General features: G+C 35.6%; 1 protein-coding gene across 1 annotated transcript in view; it reads left to right on the forward strand.

Moving 5' to 3' along the window:
* The window catches only part of LOC108645842 (ephrin type-A receptor 7), a 66,623-nt gene extending 58,090 nt beyond the window's left edge, over window positions 1-8,533 (forward strand). Inside the window, exons 12-13 of the mRNA XM_031896215.1 lie at window positions 1,945-2,109; window positions 4,619-8,533. Coding sequence (XP_031752075.1) covers window positions 1,945-2,109; window positions 4,619-4,733 — 280 coding nt within the window. The 3' untranslated portion in view covers window positions 4,734-8,533. The remainder of the gene's footprint in view (window positions 1-1,944; window positions 2,110-4,618) is intronic.
* The last annotated feature ends 9,172 nt before the right edge of the window (window positions 8,534-17,705 follow it).

Genomic DNA, 17,705 nt, shown 5'->3' on the forward strand with positions numbered 1-17,705 from the left:
AGAGATAATTCAGATTGGCCAACATGGCACTCTGTATACGTGAAGGTGTCTAAAATGATATTTAAAGTTTAAAAAATGTTTATCAAAGTTATATTTTAGATGATTTTTTGCCCCTGAAGGAGTCACAGCAAGTTATGAAACGTGTTGGCCTTTATGAACTTGATGAGCAAATAACCACTGCAATCTTCTAAGGGCATTATATTTTTAATAAAGAAGTGTTTTTCAAGGATTACACCAGGGGAGCATGCCCTTCTTCTAATTTGGTTAAAAGTTATATTTCAGTTTTACAGTGATCAGGGTTTGCCTGAGTCTCCCATTTATTTTGCTATATCCATTCTGCATGCATACCAACACCCTAGGAAAGCACATCTTTTTTCCCTTGTAATGCTTTTATATGGCAAATTCAGTTTAGTCATAAACTACAATATTGCATTCCTTTGCATCCTTCACAGATGCCAACAGAACTGCACGCCTAGTGGGTATAATTATAATGTTATGTTCTACCCCAGTGTATGCACACATGCAGAAAAAGTTGATCAGCACAAGCAATAAGCTGTGGTGCCATAGTTTACTGTAGAAAAGAAAACAATAGCTAGACCATATTATTTAACATTGCATATTTTAAATAGTTTTTGAAAAGCCACCAGTCATTACACTTTCTTTATACATTCACCAGTGAAAATACTATTTTAATTCTTTTTTACTTGAGCATCTAATCTTAAAATCCCCAGTATGGCCCCTTTAGGTGCAATTCAATTACTGAAAACCTTCTGTACCGTATAAGCACATAAAATAACAGGAGAGGCAGCTGCTTCTAAGACTATAACTCTGCTGATGAATTCACTTGGCATATTTAGCGATGCCAGGAGATTCATTTCTTTGGATTAGTAGATTAATAGTCGTGTACTACACATCTGACTATCGGTTATCCAATATGGAGAGATTCTTAATGAAAGTGTTTTATTCTTATTGATATAATTACTCTATTCACTGACACTAGGCTCTTCTCCACCTGCTCTGGTAATAAAATAGTGCTAATATAGAAACCAGAAGGTTTAGAACAAAGCCCTAATACTGGCAGTTATTCCCTACAACATCTGGAGGGCCAAAAGCTTGACATCCATGCTTTAGCATCAATTTTATCTTAAAGGTAAACACTAAAAATAAGGTTTACCTATTTTTTTAAACAAACGAATTGGGCTATAATGTATTTTGCTTTTTGCACAAAACATTATGCGTCAATTTATTATGTGCAGGTCAGAGTGCAAAGTGCAGGTCTCTGTGTTCAAAAGTAAGTACAGAGACCTGCACCCCCCAGTGAGTACAGCACAAGATGCATTTAGGAACCCTGTGTCCATGAACAGTGGTGAAACTACAATACAGAAGGCTCCGCATTGATTTTTGGTGGGTGGTGACCAGGGCTGGGGCACAGTGGGGGCATGGAGTATGCACTGGGAACCCCCTGAATATATTTTTTGCATGGTGTTCTGTAATTTGTATGCCACAGTTCATGAGAGGAGTAGCATGTGGCCATCTTCCCCTCCCGCCCTATGCCTTAATCACAGGCCTGCAATTGGACAGTGTACTGCAGGAGGTAAATAGAGGGCTGCCTTGTGCCTGATGATTCCGTGCTCTGTACTGGGCTCCACCCTTATGGAAGTAGTGCACTAAGGGGCACTCTTTTGCCCTACTTTTACCGCTGTTAGGGTTGTAGCACAACCCTTTAAGTTTGAGAAGAATGATAAAATCCATTTTCTGACTGGGTGTTACTATATGCAGTTTAGCAGTACAATAAATGAACCTGCTTATATAAAGCATATGTGTCATTTTACTTTTTTGTTTACCCTGTTAGAAAATGTTATTGGTGGACATTACTCAAGAAAGAGTTTGATGTACTTGATTTTACAAGGTTTGTGGTGTCATAATAACTTTTAAACTCTCTAGATCACACAGCACATCCATCCCATTAATTGAAAGAACTTTCACAACGTTCCCATCCTTTAACTCTGTGGGAGAGTGGCTGGAGGCCATTGAGATGGAGAGGTATAAAGATAACTTCACTGCTGCAGGATATTGCTACTTGGAGTCTGTGGCCAGAATGACAGTTCAGTAAGTTTTTTTTTACTTTTTTTTAATGTGATTTGTTTCTGAAGGCATTGTAGTTGCTGTAATGTATCCTGTGTATGCAAGAAAAAAAAATAAAAATCTACATAAGCTACTAAATGTAGCCTTACCTGCCCATATTAAAGACCTACTGCCAGATTATCTTTGCATACATGGAAACTTGGGGGGGTAGTTTCTATAATATAAACATATGGTCTGTGATCTACTACTCCCTTTTATGAGAGGGTGTATAGAATAAGCAAGAGAGGTGGTGAGGAAAGATGCCGCTCCTCCATACTTCGTATCAGTCTCACTTGTTCATGCAAACATCTGAACTAATGCATTAATTCTGGCCATCTGCATCAAATTGCATAATATCCATCCATTTGTTCAACGGTCAGTGTCTGTGTATGCAGTTGTGTATGCAATTGTCTCTATGGATAGTGTAAACTAAATCTGAATTTACAAAGGATCATTCAGAATAGTGAACAGACGAATGTATTGCATGTTAAAAATTGTATGATTTTCCTCCATGATAAAAATGTCTGCAATTACTTGTATTTTGGCTCTTTATTTTTTTGAAGTCTGGTCAGGACAACAGTTTTCAGCAACAGAAAGGTGACATGAAAACACAAGCAGCACTTGTATTGCTGAATTTTGCTAGACCACTCCCAAAATACTTAACTATTATATCATGGGATAAAACATGCTGGGTGCTGTAGTTAAACATCATCAAGGCAAAGTTAGTGAAGCTAAAACTGCTTGATAAAATATCGGGCCAGTGTATGCAAGAAGGTCCTCCAGTGGCAATCTGCTTCTTCGAAATAGCACAATATTTGTTTTTCTTATGCCTATTTCTTAATTACCAAGATGAGTTATGTAGCAATAGTATGGATGAAGCTAGGGAAAGCAAGTAAGATAGATTTAGGAAGGTTATTTGTCAAAATTAAAGTATATAAAAAAATTGACAATAAATAATTTTTTCATTTTATTAAACATGTGCAATTGTTAGTCCTTATTTAGGAATGTAAGTTTAGTGTGCTAGATTAAAAAATTCACTACAATTTCAGCATTATAGCAGCTGCCTACAAAATATTTATTAATATAAAATCAGCTACTTGTGTAGGTGCCCTTTAAGTACTACCTCCTCTAGGCAGTTGTTAATTCCAGCATTCCTGTGCATCACTTACCTGCCTGGGTATGGGGCCTCCTTGACTTGCTGATAAACAGACCAGATGTCTATCAGGTAAGTTTAAAAACCTTGTCAGGCAAGGGCCTCATCCATTAGGATCCAATTGTTGGCCTACAGTACAAACAATTGGATGAGTTTGATTTGGACATCTACATGTCAACAGCCTCACCAAACAAGCAGATCTTATGTGTATGGTCAGCTTTTGTACAGCCTATTGTATTCAGCTTTGTTGAAGAAAGAACAAGCCATTTTAGTGATTTTTCAGTTTCACACTTTGTTTTCAGGGAGCCCTAATGTGCCTGCCCAGCATCTTCTAATGAATAGTGCTTAAAGACATGCATTAACCCCAGGGAGCCTTGGTATTACCCTAGTTCCAGAGTGATTATGCTTGTGCCAAACACAAAACACCAGTGGGGTAATGTAATAGAGCAGCTCCCTCCCAAAAAAATCTTGAGGCCCAACATCCTCTGGCACTCACAGCTCCCAGGCAAAAATCCTTAAGGCAAAGCATAAGCAGTGACAGGGGATCCTATCTAGCAGACAACACAGTCATCCAGCCCCCAAGGTTATGGAATCTGCTGAATGGTTATTATGCCATGCAGTCACACATAATAGTGACAGTAGTTCCAGGGTTCAGCTAATAAGTGCTACTGACTTTCACCAAAAGTCAGTTCTTATTGCCTGTTCCTAAACCACTCTGTCCAGCTGTTATGCATCTCTTCTCCTATTTTTATCCCACTTTAGTAATGGGCACTGATACATATAGCCTCCCTCTTCAGCTCCCGGATACTCCTTTTTGGGTCATGACACTTTGAGCTGATGCAGATACCTGACTTAGCGCATAGCTTACCATGAGCCACCATGACTTTTGTTCAGTTGTTAGACCATTTTCCATCATCCATTGGGATGAAATCTATGGCATTTTGTGCCTTGGTACGAGTGTAATGTCAGCATTTGTTATAGAATTGGAGAATCTAAAAGAAATACCAAGTTTATTCTAATTAATTTTTTATCAAAACTTTTCTTCCTGTCAATCAGAATAGTTTTCGATGAATTGACACATTTATCAGTGCTCATACCTATGTCAGTTCATGAGAATGTGTATCACTGCTTTAATAAATTAAATTCCAATCTGCCCTACACAGTGAGAGTACTCAGTTCTGTGTATTTCCCATGATACCTCATCATGATTTCTGAGAATACATTTTAATATGTATGTAAACACTAAGGTAATACTAAAATATTTACATTATATTGATAAAGAAAATAAAAAATATATTCGTATTGCTTTGCTCTAAACATATCCAATGCTTGGTTTCCTAGGGATGTCATGAGTTTAGGAATCACCTCTGTGGAGCACCAGAAAACGATTCTTAGTGGTATCCAGACCTTACGTGCCCAAGTTATACAGATGCATGGGAGAGGAGTACAGGTGTGATATTAGAAGAATGGGACCAAGTGTGGAACTCGAAACTCAAAGGAAGAGCAATGCAGGCCCTCAGATCTGGCCAAGACATGGAAGTACATATGGAAGGCAAAATCTAATGAAATGGTAAAGGAAAATGGGATTACAACAGAGTCCTAATCCTAAAATCCCTGCAATCAGTGGCAATATCACTCATTGTGGCTGCTGCCATGCCATTTTCCAAGAAGGACGACAGACCAGATAAAGATGAAGATTTTGTGCCCCTTCATGTGGAGGGATTTGGATATGGATTTATGATCTTACTACTGAGCAGATGTAGACTGCATAATGGGGCAGATTGTAGTGGTCTTAAGCCCAGTTGTCAGTATGGTGCATAGGCATACAGGGTGAGCAGAAAAAGTGTGCACTTGTTTTTATATGGGGTACATGTTGTAATGTTTTGGTGCCAACTACTCCATTAACTTAAGTACTTACGTATTTTTCTAACAGCAATTGTGTAGTACAGACTCCCATAAATTGCTTTATTTTTGCAGAATGTAAAAAAAAAGAAAAAAAGACTGTTTTATACCTGATTCAAGTGTTGAAGTCATATGTGTTTGGAGCAGAAATTGCTAGTCTTTTTGTTTGGCTTCTCATACCTTAATAAGCACTTCTTCTTTCTGGCATGACACGATCACATGTCTTTCTCTCTTTGGTGTAAATGGGATGAAGCTGTTGTTGTGCAATTGCTCTCTAAGTTAGAGCTCAGTGGAAGCCAACGCTTACTCTGCCAACAGTTTTCAGCAACAGAAAGGTGACATGAAAACACAAGCAGCAAGAAAAAAGAGCAAGCAAAATAAAGCTCAGGATTTATTTATAGGTGCACATTGTAGTTCTAAACCAGTATAGTCAAGAAGGAGTCATGTTTTGTAATGTAGGGGGTACCCAGTTTAGCATGGGCTATAATATAACCTTGTATCCAATGATAACCCATACAAACGGTATATAGGCCTTATAAACAAATCTACTTTTGAGTGTTTAATAGTTTAAGCTTTTAAGGTTGTTATGAGCAGATAAAGGGCCAGTAACCTACAAAATAGCTACAAGATAGCTGTCAATTCCCCTGGGTTAACTGAGAGTTACCCAGTTTTGGGCCCATTCCTCCTGGTTTCTTGTCACTTTATGCTATTTTAAGTTTGCCGGACATATCCCAGGTATGTGCAGTAAGTATTGAATGCTGTGGATGGGTCTATATGCATGAACAGTGAGCATTCCGGGGTGGCAGAAGCGGTCTGTGCACATGTGCGGTTATGTCACATTAACTGGTGTCCATAAGGCACACCCACAATTTTTGGTTCCAACTGCTGCCAGTTGATATCTCTATTATATACATTGATTGATTTATTTTTATAAGAGATAATGACAGTTGCCACTCTGATCAGCTCAGACCAACAAATGACTTACCAATACATAGACCAGCCTTTCGATGCAATGCTTCACTAAACTCTAGAAAAGAGACAGATATTACCGTAAAATCATTCTAATCAGTTCTGACAAACTGGCTTTTTTAAAAAACGTAAAAGCCTTTGATAAATGTATATACGCATTAGAAAACTGTCCTGATTGTCAGAACTGAAATACAGTTCAACCTGCTGGAAATCCATCTGAATTCCTAGTTCTGATTTTAATAAAGCTGGCATATATTTGTCTGACCAAATAAAATTATTTTTCATCCTACTAGAGCCTAAATGACATTTGACCCCATCTGATTAACTTGTTAATTACTATGCAAAGGAGGCCTTGCATTCAAAGTGGCTGCCTCCACTGCTGAAGAAGAGCTCATTTATATAAATATTATTAGACACATCTGCAGTAGACACAAATTGTACAATACTGAGGCAATAATACATTATATATAAATGGCTACACCCCTCCCCCCCCCGAACATTTTTCGTGATTGGCCCTGTACATTCTAACAATAGCAGTTTTATTATTTAGTATCCATAAAAGATGTTTGAGCTTTATGGAGTTCTTTGTTCTAACTCTTTCTACAAGTAACTGTGTAACTTATATACAAGCATACATTAGACAATTCAAACCACCTGCATTCACTTAAGAATGATGAGAGTGGCATCACTTAGTGAGATAAATACCAGTGCACCCAAGTTTCTGTATATGTATGGGTTTTAATATCTGGAATGTTTGGGACCAGGGGATGCCTGTAATGTAGCCATGGCTCCTAAGGCTATTTAAAGAAAAAAACATTATTTTATTGTTAGTATTGTCTTCCATCAACATTAATTTATACTAACATTTAACATTAAGTTGATGGTACTATCTTAGTATTCCAATAAAACCCCAAGTTAGTAGTTGTTTGTTTAATTAGGAAACTATGAAAAATGGAAATGCCATAAATAAGAAAAATCTATATAAAATGATTTCTGAATAATGGATCCCTTACCTGTATTATATTTATCTACAGTGTTTTATTCAAATATAACTGTTTGTAAAGGAGGCGTTAAGGTGAAATTAATGGGGGGGTGCCAAATGTTAGACACCCCCCAGTGATTATAATTACTTACCTGATACCTGATACCCAAGGCTGGTGCTGTTCTTACCAGAAAACTGTACCAGAAATGGAATATTTCTGAGCGAGCACCACAGGGCAATATTATTCATGCTTATTCCTTCTTCTTGGCGGAGGTGCATGTGCAGTAGAGTTAAAAGTCGAACTCTAAAAATCTGCTGGCTCAGGGCCATTGAAAAATGAAGATGTAGAAGAAGACCATTGCTCAGTCATGCTCACTTAGAAGTACCTGGGGCTGGTTCAGTTTTCTGCTAACAGGAACACTGGCCTAGAGTATCATGTAAGCCTAACATATAACAATTAAAAAAGGTTTTGAGGCTTTACGACAGCTGGCCAAATCATAGGTAGCAAATTTGATATAAAGTTTTAATGCATGAACAATGTGAACATTTGCTAGTGTAACCGCTGTAACACTGAAACATTCATTTTCATAGTCAAACAAGCTACTAGGTTTTCTTTCCAAAATGGTTGGCCTCGTTAAACTTTCTATGATTAGACTTTACTGAAAATCGAGATTGTAAATGAAGCCTGTCCTGACAATGTGTTTTATAGAAACTGAGCTCCTAGCAAGAAAATCTCATTTAGGGTTTAATTATATTTAACAGCACCTTTTAAGCTGGTTGCCAAAGTCAAATGATAGAGTGTTTTGGGTTATTAAACTTAACATTATAAGTAAATTATAATTCTTTTTTGTGCTAAGGCAATTGTTTAAACCAGCAGAAGTAATGAAACTTATGAAATGAAGTTATTGTCAATGCATTATTCTAATGTCAATAATAATTAGCTGCAATCTATCATACACTGATCTTCTGTGCCTGTAACATTTTCAGTAATATTGCTGTAGTTTCTATGGAAAAGGATGGTAAACTGAGACAGCCTTAGAATGCCCCTTTGACTGTTGTCAGCCTCCTAATTAAAGATGGGAAATTTAGACACATTTGGCTCAGCTTTAAACACTTCAATCTAATGCATAACTCTTCATCTGACATGCAAGACTTCAAACCTTGATATTACCAGAACTGGAACACCTAATATCAGTCCCCTAGTATTTTGCTGTTCCCACCATCTTAAATTACATATAAATATTCCATAACAGTTTCATTCTACCTATATTTTTTGCAGCATTACAACATGCTGGAAAGAGAGCTATGCACAAGCTACTTCAGGGATAGATTCTTAAAGCAACACTGATAAAAGGGATTCTGTCATGGAATCATTTTTTTTTTTTACAAAATGCATCACTTAATAGTGCTCCTCCAGCAGAATCCTGCATCTTTTCAGTTTTTCAAAAGAGCAAAAAGTGTTAAAATATGACATGGAGCTAGACATATTCTTAGTTTCCCAGGTGCTCTCAGCCATGTGACTTGCTAAACTTCAGTCTCTCTACTGCTGCAGTGCAAGCTGGAGTGGTCACCCCCCCTACTTCCCCCCCAGCAGTCAATCAGCAGAATAATGGAAATGTAGCAAGATAACAGCTCCCTGACAACTGTATTGCAAGTCTAGCTCATCCAAGTCATGACCCTGTAGGAGAAATAATAGCTTATTTGAAAGCTATTATTCCTCTTTCTGAAAGGACAGGATCACAATGCATTGAGATGGCTGCCTACACAACAATATTACAACAACAACAACAACTAATAAATTTATTGATTCAAAAATAAAATTATAAATGGTAGAATGAATTTCTTGCAATGTACATCTCCATACACCATAAAAAAATTACAGAATCCCTTTATCTTTTTCTTCCAGATCTACAAGGCCAGCAGACACCACATCTGTGTAATCACAGTCACAGTTGATTGTAGACTACCAACATTTTATTTAAAGATTGCATGAGCACTTAGGGAAAAGTGCTCTAAGGGGTACACCACACATTCCATAGTGCTCCAGCAATTGAGGCCACCCATAGTAAATGATCCCAAATCCTGACATTTGCTGGCAGAGAAAACAATGTAGCTGTCTTTAGTCTGCACCCCTGTGCAGCATTTGTAAGAAAAGGACTAACCAAAAGCTATAAGAGAAAAAGACATCAGGGCTAAATTACAAACATAGGTGCTAAAGTGCAGTTGGTAATAGCATTCAATCAACCAATAATTTAGAAATGTCTACTGTTAGAGCATAGCCACTGGCAACTGCACTTGCGCAGTTAAGCGCATATGTTCCTAAGTGAGCCCTAGTAATCAGGTCTTGAGCAAAAGCTAAGTAAAATGAAAATTTACATAAAAACTGTCTAATAGCCAATATTACAAGTAATTTGTCATTCTTAATTGTGCAAATGTATACATATAGATTTCAGTTGTGACTATTACACTCCTTCATAAAGCTAGAGAACTGGAGACAAGATCCAAAAATATACAAAAAAAAAAGTCTGCTATTTATTAAATTGATATTCTGGTTGAATTATTTTATTGTACATTCTTCTTAGTTTATCAATAAACAGCATATACACAAAATGAAATATCCTAACAATTTTACTCACCCAGCCACCATCATTGGATTTCAGCCTTTTTATTGTAAAGGGCACCCCTCAGACCAGACATAAAAAGCTGTATAAAAAATTTGAATTAAACATGAATCCCTCCATTTTTATTGAAACATCTATATCTATATAAAAATCTCAACTGTCAATCAGAAATTGCCTGCCCCACCTCTAGGCTTCAGGCCTCATTTGGAATTATTTCTTAGAGTGACAGGTTCATGCCACTTAATCATGCATTGCTTAGTGGTTGTTGGATAGCAGCAAGAAGGTTACTGGGTTATTATACAAAACAATGACATATTTAGAGAATAATTCATATAGTAAAAAGATATTCTTGCAGAATAAAATATTGACACTAACATGTCTATAAGTTGATGTGTTCATAAATTATTGGTTACCAATCCTAGGAAAGCATTTACTACTTTTAAAAAAGGTCAGGGCATTATAATCACTAGAGATAGGTTAGTTTTGATGTGTTTACTACTGTAAACAAGAAAGCAGAGTTCTGATTGGGCAACTGCACTTGAGTCATTTTGAACCCCACTGCTTCATGCCTGAAAGAGTGTGCATTAACAGTATGTCCAGTTAATACATATAATTATTCACAAAGTCTTTTTTTTACAAAATTACCTATGTCAATGTCCTTTAGCAAATATAAAGGCAAAAAAGTGCATGCTATCAATACATATAAAAAATGTATACTGCAGTTTTCCCTACATCAAAGCGGTTCTAGATCTACACACGTAATTTACAATTCAAGCAATATTGTAGAGTCTTTCCACTTATGTATGCTGCATTTGACTTATTCATTCTTTTAAATGAGAGTGAAATTTTCCCTTGCATGCCTCCATTATGCTTTTGGCTTTGTTCAGAAGGAACCGGAGCAACTATTCATAACATGTAAAAAGATTTAATGTAAAACCAGAAAGTTAATACTCATAACACAATATTACAAAAAACTCTAATTTTCATATAAATGACATAATATACATTCAAATACTACAAAGCAAAATAATTAGTTCCACTGAGAGAAAAAATGTGGCACAGTGACTGTATTATAAATGCATGCATGTATTTTAATATACTAACAGGTAGACATCACTATGTTTAAATCCATTTACAGTACTAAAGGAGTAATTGAAATTCAAAGCACATGGTTCTACCCTACTTTATATGCATTCACCAAAAGGAATCTGCATTTACCTTAGGGAGACATGCTAAGATTATAAAAGCTTGTTTGCTCAAGTGCTTTATTCCCCCTTGCAAATTTGCATACCAAATTATTAAAAAATACTCTGTTCCATTGACATTTGAATCTATGATAACATTTGAAAAATGCTCTTGACGCCAGATCATTTTACTCTTTCTTTTTGTTCATGTGTATGCATACATATGTCTGTAGGGATACATTAAACAGCAGGAAAAGTTCTTCCCCCAAAATGTAAAAATTATTGAACGTCTATAAGCCTTTCAGATACTATATATTTTAAGCTAACCATTTTTATGGTGCAGTTTGATTATTGCGGTGACATACAGGTGTGTGGTATTTCAAAAATATGGCATGGTCTAAGTGCAGAACAAAGTGTAGCTTGGGCAGAATGTGGGCTTGTGCAACACTATTCTAATTTGTTAATCAGAAAAGTTTGGAAGTCGAGGTTAAGTATTTTGGATTTGTAATAGATAATTATGCCCAATACTTGTCACATTTGAATACAGCAGATATGTCTTGGAAACAGAAATGAATTCCTCAAATTCTAGTGTAGAAGTTTTTCTGGAAAATAGCAGACTTTGTGGGACAGTGCTTTTCAGATTATTTTGATGCAAGGCTCTACAGTTTGGGAACTGCTGTCATACACCATTGGGCCATTGTCATTGTTCACCATTGGGCCATTTAAGACAGTACTTAGCCTAAATTCTTCTCCTTTTAGTCCAAATAGATAACTATAAATATTACAGTTTGAAAACATATATTGTCCTCTAGGCTTCTTCCTTCTGAAGAGTCCCATCCAAGAAGAGGATGTAACAGAACTCCTATTAGATAGCCATGGCTTCACTGCATTCTTGTTGGTTAGTAAAAATTCATACCAGTCTGCATTCCATGCTTCCTTTTTCTATCAAGGATTAATTAGCACCTTTTTTCCCATATATATATATATATATATATATTGCAGTCAATCCAAATCAACCATGGTAAAACATTTAAGCCATGTAATTGTGCCAAATATTGTAGTCAATCTCCAACGGTAAAACCACGTAATCGTGCCAAATTGCCTTTTATTTTAACAATACCTTTATATTGTAGTTAACCTGATTCTCCGATGGTAAAACCAGGAAATTGAGACAAATTGCCTTTTATTTTATCGCTTTTACACAATTCAAATGTTTTACTGAAGGATATTTAAACTGACCACAAGATGTACTGTGTGCCATTACCCTCAGATCGGCCTCAAATTATTATGAGGGTTAGGTACTCTTGCCTAGTGATTTGATTTTATCTACTATTTAGATATCTAACAAAACAACATCAAAATACCATTTTGAATTATCTTTCTTATCTGAAATTCATAGGTTTTCTAGTTTTTTATTGTTTACTCTTATACTACATTGGTATTCACAGACCTAAATAGAAAATGATGGATATAAATGACTAGCTGAACTAGACCAAACAAAATCATGGAAAATAATGGAAAATATGAGCTATGTAAAAATTATATATATTGATTTCTCATCATGTATAATAGTATAATTCTTTTATTATCTTTTATTTTACTTTTATAAAATGAGCAATGTGATTTTTGCACTGACAGCATAGCCAGCAAAGAAAGTGTGTGGTTCTCTTTAACACAATGTATTATAATTAATACAAAAATTAGAGTCTGGCCAGCCAACTACTGATCAATTCATATCAATTCTTCCAAAAATTGATCATAGTTCATTATTATTATTAACAGTAAGTATAATAAATAATAGAAAAAGTGGTGTAAAAATACGTCCAAGTGGAGCAACTGATCAAAAAACTGGTGATGGTGTTATACTGTTGGTATAGTTTGCCTTTGCCGCATTGATATACCCAGTGCCCTTTTGTTGTAGTATTTCCTATTATTATGGAGAGTAGTCATCTCTTCTTCTGCTGCTTGTCTGAATCCTTTGTGGTTGGCTCTGTTTGTGACCTTCTCTACCCTTGGAGCACCACACTTTATAATAATTTGTTCTGCCTTAACAATATACTGATTTATAAAGCTGGATTAACATAGTTTGGCCCTCAAGCTGTTTTGACACTATATATGAATTAATATTTACACCACTTTTTATACTCATACGATGAATGAATTGTGAGCAATAGTTAGATGAATTAATAGCTACTTGATTTTCAGTGTTTCTAAATTTCTAAAAAAAAATTCTACATTTTTTTTAAATAGTTAGCTGACCAGACACTGAATGTTATTATAAATAAATTGTGTTAAAGGGAGCTCAGCTGTTTTTAACAAAATAATACAATAGATAATAAAGAATTAATAGATAAAAACATCCAGCGCTATTATACCGGGGAACTCGGACTATATAATTTGAATATTGCGCCTAGTTTTTCAATGTCATTTGTGGTTTTAATGATTTTCAACAATTGGGTCAGGGGTGGGGGTAAGTTGCCTCTTTGCTTAACATTCTAGCCACCCATTAAGAAATCTACTGCCTGTGTTGATTATATGGAGTGCTCAAAATGTTAGCGTGCATGCACATAAAGTAAAGGAATGTATACTGCCCCCTTTATTTAACAGTAGGGGACATATTTATTATGCTATGTAAAAAACGGAGAGAAAATTCACCACACATTGCCTGGCTTCGCTGTGTAAAAAAAACGGCGTAATTTTTTTCCACGGTTTTTCTTCTGCCGGAACTTATGTAAAATAATGGCGTAAAATCTGGTGTTCAGACAGCGATCTTCTCTGTTTAATTTACACAGCTTTTTCCGCCGTTTTTTCAGCGAATTTGTTTTACACAGCTTAATAAATATGCCCCTAGGTACATTATCTCCTAAATTCAGCAATTCAACGCACAAGCCAATGTACTGCACATTTTATACACTTTTTCAAATAGCAAATATGGGTGTCTCTCTTTTATCAAGGGATATTGGGCCAGATTCAACTTAATGAGAAAAAGGTTCATCGCTTGAAAACTCATGGACAAGATTCGAGATACAATTCAGTTCAGAAAAAAATCATGTGAAACTCTATTGAAGTCTATGGGAAAAAAACTGGAGCTGAAAAGACTTTTTGAGTTGAATCTTGTCTTTAACTTTTTCTCACTGAATTGGATCTGGCCCATTGTACGATATAAGGGATATGACATTTAATTTATGGCACTATAGTGAGTTCTGGCACACAGAATCTGATGCCTGAAAAGCAGTAAAAAAGTTTTTTACTGCTTTCACAAGATGAAAATGATAGAACTGAGAGCATAGAGTCTTCATGATAGAGCTTAGATTTTAGATTTGTGCTGAACAAGAATAGTGCAGTGCCTAAAATCCAATGTTGTTTTGTTGTAGATTGGATGTCAGTGTGATTTCTGTCAAGTACTATTAATATAGGCCTGCCTACTAAAGCTTGCCAAAAGTCTTTCACTCTAAGAATTTCGCATCTGTAAAGTGAAAAGAATGTTGCATAATGTCCCATTTGATTTAGTGTCAGACATTTTAATCTTGAAAGATGCAACCCTCATGGGATAAAATGTCAACATTAAGCATCAATAAAAATTAGGCTTTAAAGGCATCTACTTAATTGGCTTTTCTAATGATCCTAAGGCAGGTGGTCACCCTCTCCCTTGAGTACCAGCACAATTTGAAAGTGCTTTTGAAGGTAATGGAAAAATCTAGTTATCCTAAAAGAGCAATAAAATTACTTTCAATTAAAAGCAAACCTCCTGATCATGCCTTGCCATTTAATTAATAAGCAATAATTTCTGAGTTAAAATGATCCTATCCACTTGGGCCTGAAACACTTTTCCTGTTTTGCAAACTGATGTTTTACTGTGTTATCATCTTGAGGAAAAACATAATTTTCATATATGTGATTAGGTATTGCTAGTTAAAGCAATGGGTTTGAAATTCAGTTCTGTTTGAATTTATTGCCAAAATTAAAGTTTTATTTATTTTCCATTTGGCTCCTTAGATGTGCATTCTCCATTGTGCATTACCTTCTGTTCATCTTGATCTGATCAGTATTAACTTAAATTCGGATGCTTTAATCCTGGTTGACTTACGTATACATTTGCTGCGTGAAGGTGGCCAAAATGAATTAAGTGTCCACATATTTTTATTCAAGGTCCATGTGAAAAAATTGGCAATTCATGGCAATGTACATATTATTATATTTCAGACGGGTAATATTAAATACAGGTATGGGATCCCTTATCTGGAAACCCGTTATCCAGAAAGTTCCGAATTAGGGAAAGGTCATCTCCCATAGACTCCATTATAAGCAAATAATTCTAATTTTTAACAATGATTTCCTTTTCTCAGTAATAATAAAACAGTACCTGTACTTGATCCCAACTAAGATATAATTAATCCTTAGTGGAGGCAAAACAATCCTATTGGGTTAATTCAATATATAAATATTTTTTAGCAGAGCTTAAAGGAGAAAGAAAGGTAAAAACTAATTAAGCTTTATCAGAAAGGTCTATGTAAATACAGCCATAAGCACTCACAGAAATGCTGCACTGACTTCTCTGAAAAAAGATTAGTTGTGTCTGTATTTCCTTTGCCAGAGACATGCAGCTTTCTGTTCTCTGCTCTTTCCTGCTCCCCCTCCCTCAAGAATGCTAAGAACTCTCTCCCCCCTTAGGAATGTGGATATACGCCAATCAGCAGGAAGCTGACTCATAGTCTTACTAACTGAGCATGTTCACTTGGTCTGGGTGTCTGTGCAGGAGTGAGGCATTATGGGAACTTTCTTTACACAGCTCAGCGTTTTTTCTTCCTGTTTGGCTTCAGATCTTCTGAACAGGTGAAACATGGGGGCACTATTGAGACAACTGAAGGTATGCCTGCAGCTTGAGATTAACTCTTTACTAGACTTTCGTTCTCCTTTAAGTTATGGAGATCCAAATTACAGAAAGATCCCTTATCCGGAAAACCCCAGGTCCCGAGCACTCTGGATAACAGGCCGCATACCTGTATTTCTGTTGCAGTTATCACTTCAAAACCGTCAGTCAACAGTCATTTGTTAATATATTTTGTAAAGTTGCTCAGAATGACATTTTCATTCATTTTGCTTTCATTTAATAAAATGGTGTTATTGGTATTGCATGCCCTTTAAAATATACAGTGAAATCATTGTATTTTAGACTGTATAGCTTTTAGTTCAGGGATCATTTAACATTCCTTTTTCCACAGAGTATTGGAAACCCTTATTAAACATCAGACTAAAAATGTACAGACTTCATTTAGTCCCATAGCTTATTTGAATGCTCTTACTCTAGGGAATAAGTAAAGACCGGAAATTAGGAGGGTTTGTTTAAGGCTTGGAAATAATTAAGAATGCATTTCCAATGTGCATAATTATGACACATGAAACATTTAAATTCTATTAAAGAGTATTGTTGCACAGGGAATAAAATCATAGACTTGACAGGTGCATTTGCCTTTCAAACCTTTGAAAACTGGCAACTCAGTTAATTGCTATAATGCATCAAACTGTTGTTAGAAATGATACATTACATTAGATCATCCACATCAATAATTTCCAACTTTGTCCACAAAGTGGGCCAAATATCTCATATTCCAAATAAGGCTCTAACATATCAATGTGATAATCTCATTCAAAGAAGTACAGGTATGGGATCTCTTATCCAGAAGCCCGACATCCAGAAAGCCCCAAATTACAGAAAGGCCACTTGCCATCAAAACCATTTTAAATAAATAATACCATCTTTTTAAACTTTCTATTTACCTATAATAATAAAACAGTATGAATCCATATTGGTGGTGCTACAATCATCTTGGGTTTATTTCTGGTTACATACATATTACTTGAAAATTTGCTTGATTTTTCCATGTCTAATGTATAAGATGAATGACAAAAAAAATATATCTTTAATGTTTAAATCCTGCGCCAGAGTGGTTAGGATGCATAAAACATATTTACACATGAACAATGTATTCAAACAAACTCATGAACTACAAATGACTCTGCATACAGGGTATGATTGTGTAGAGTTACATACCTGTGATATGTCTAAGATTAGGATACTTTCAGGGTAGCATAATTGTCCTCTTTCCAAGGGTGATATATTTATATTTTAAATATGTGGCAAATAAATTAGATGTAATTATTATTATTATTATTAGATGTAATTAAACATAACTACTGAAGAAACAGACTAAAACTTGCTACTGCTACTGTCTATATTGTAAAGCTTTTGGGGCTTCTGAAGAGCTACTATGGGCATAGGTGTTAGAAACTGTCCATCTAATGCAACTCTACGCCAAGGGAAGAACTATGGACATGACAAAATTTCATTAAAATGAATGTGGTGGTGATGACGGCAATAAGAGAAAATGTCAATACTGATTTAATCTGAGCAAGTAAATAGGGAATGGGGATGGATCACCCAAGAAATACAGAATGAACAGGGTGGAATAGAGTATGGGGGAAGTGTATCAACTTTCAAGTTCTATTTATTTATTTATTTTTCATTCCAGTTTTCAGGTTTTTTGCACTTAATAAATACCAGACACTCGAGTTTTTAAACCATTGTTCGAATTAAAGTTTTTTAGCACAAACAATTTGAATATTTCCTTTTCAACCAAAAGAGGTGAATGCACATCAGACTTGCAGGCCTTACATTTAGCCAGTATGGACAACTCAGTTTATATTAGTAGAGTAAAGCCAGTAATTTGTGTTGAAACAGATTTATATTGTGAATAAGGCTTTGGTGACTT

Source organism: Xenopus tropicalis, chromosome 2 (assembly GCF_000004195.4).
Source record: "Xenopus tropicalis strain Nigerian chromosome 2, UCB_Xtro_10.0, whole genome shotgun sequence".
Taxonomy (NCBI): domain Eukaryota; kingdom Metazoa; phylum Chordata; class Amphibia; order Anura; family Pipidae; genus Xenopus; species Xenopus tropicalis.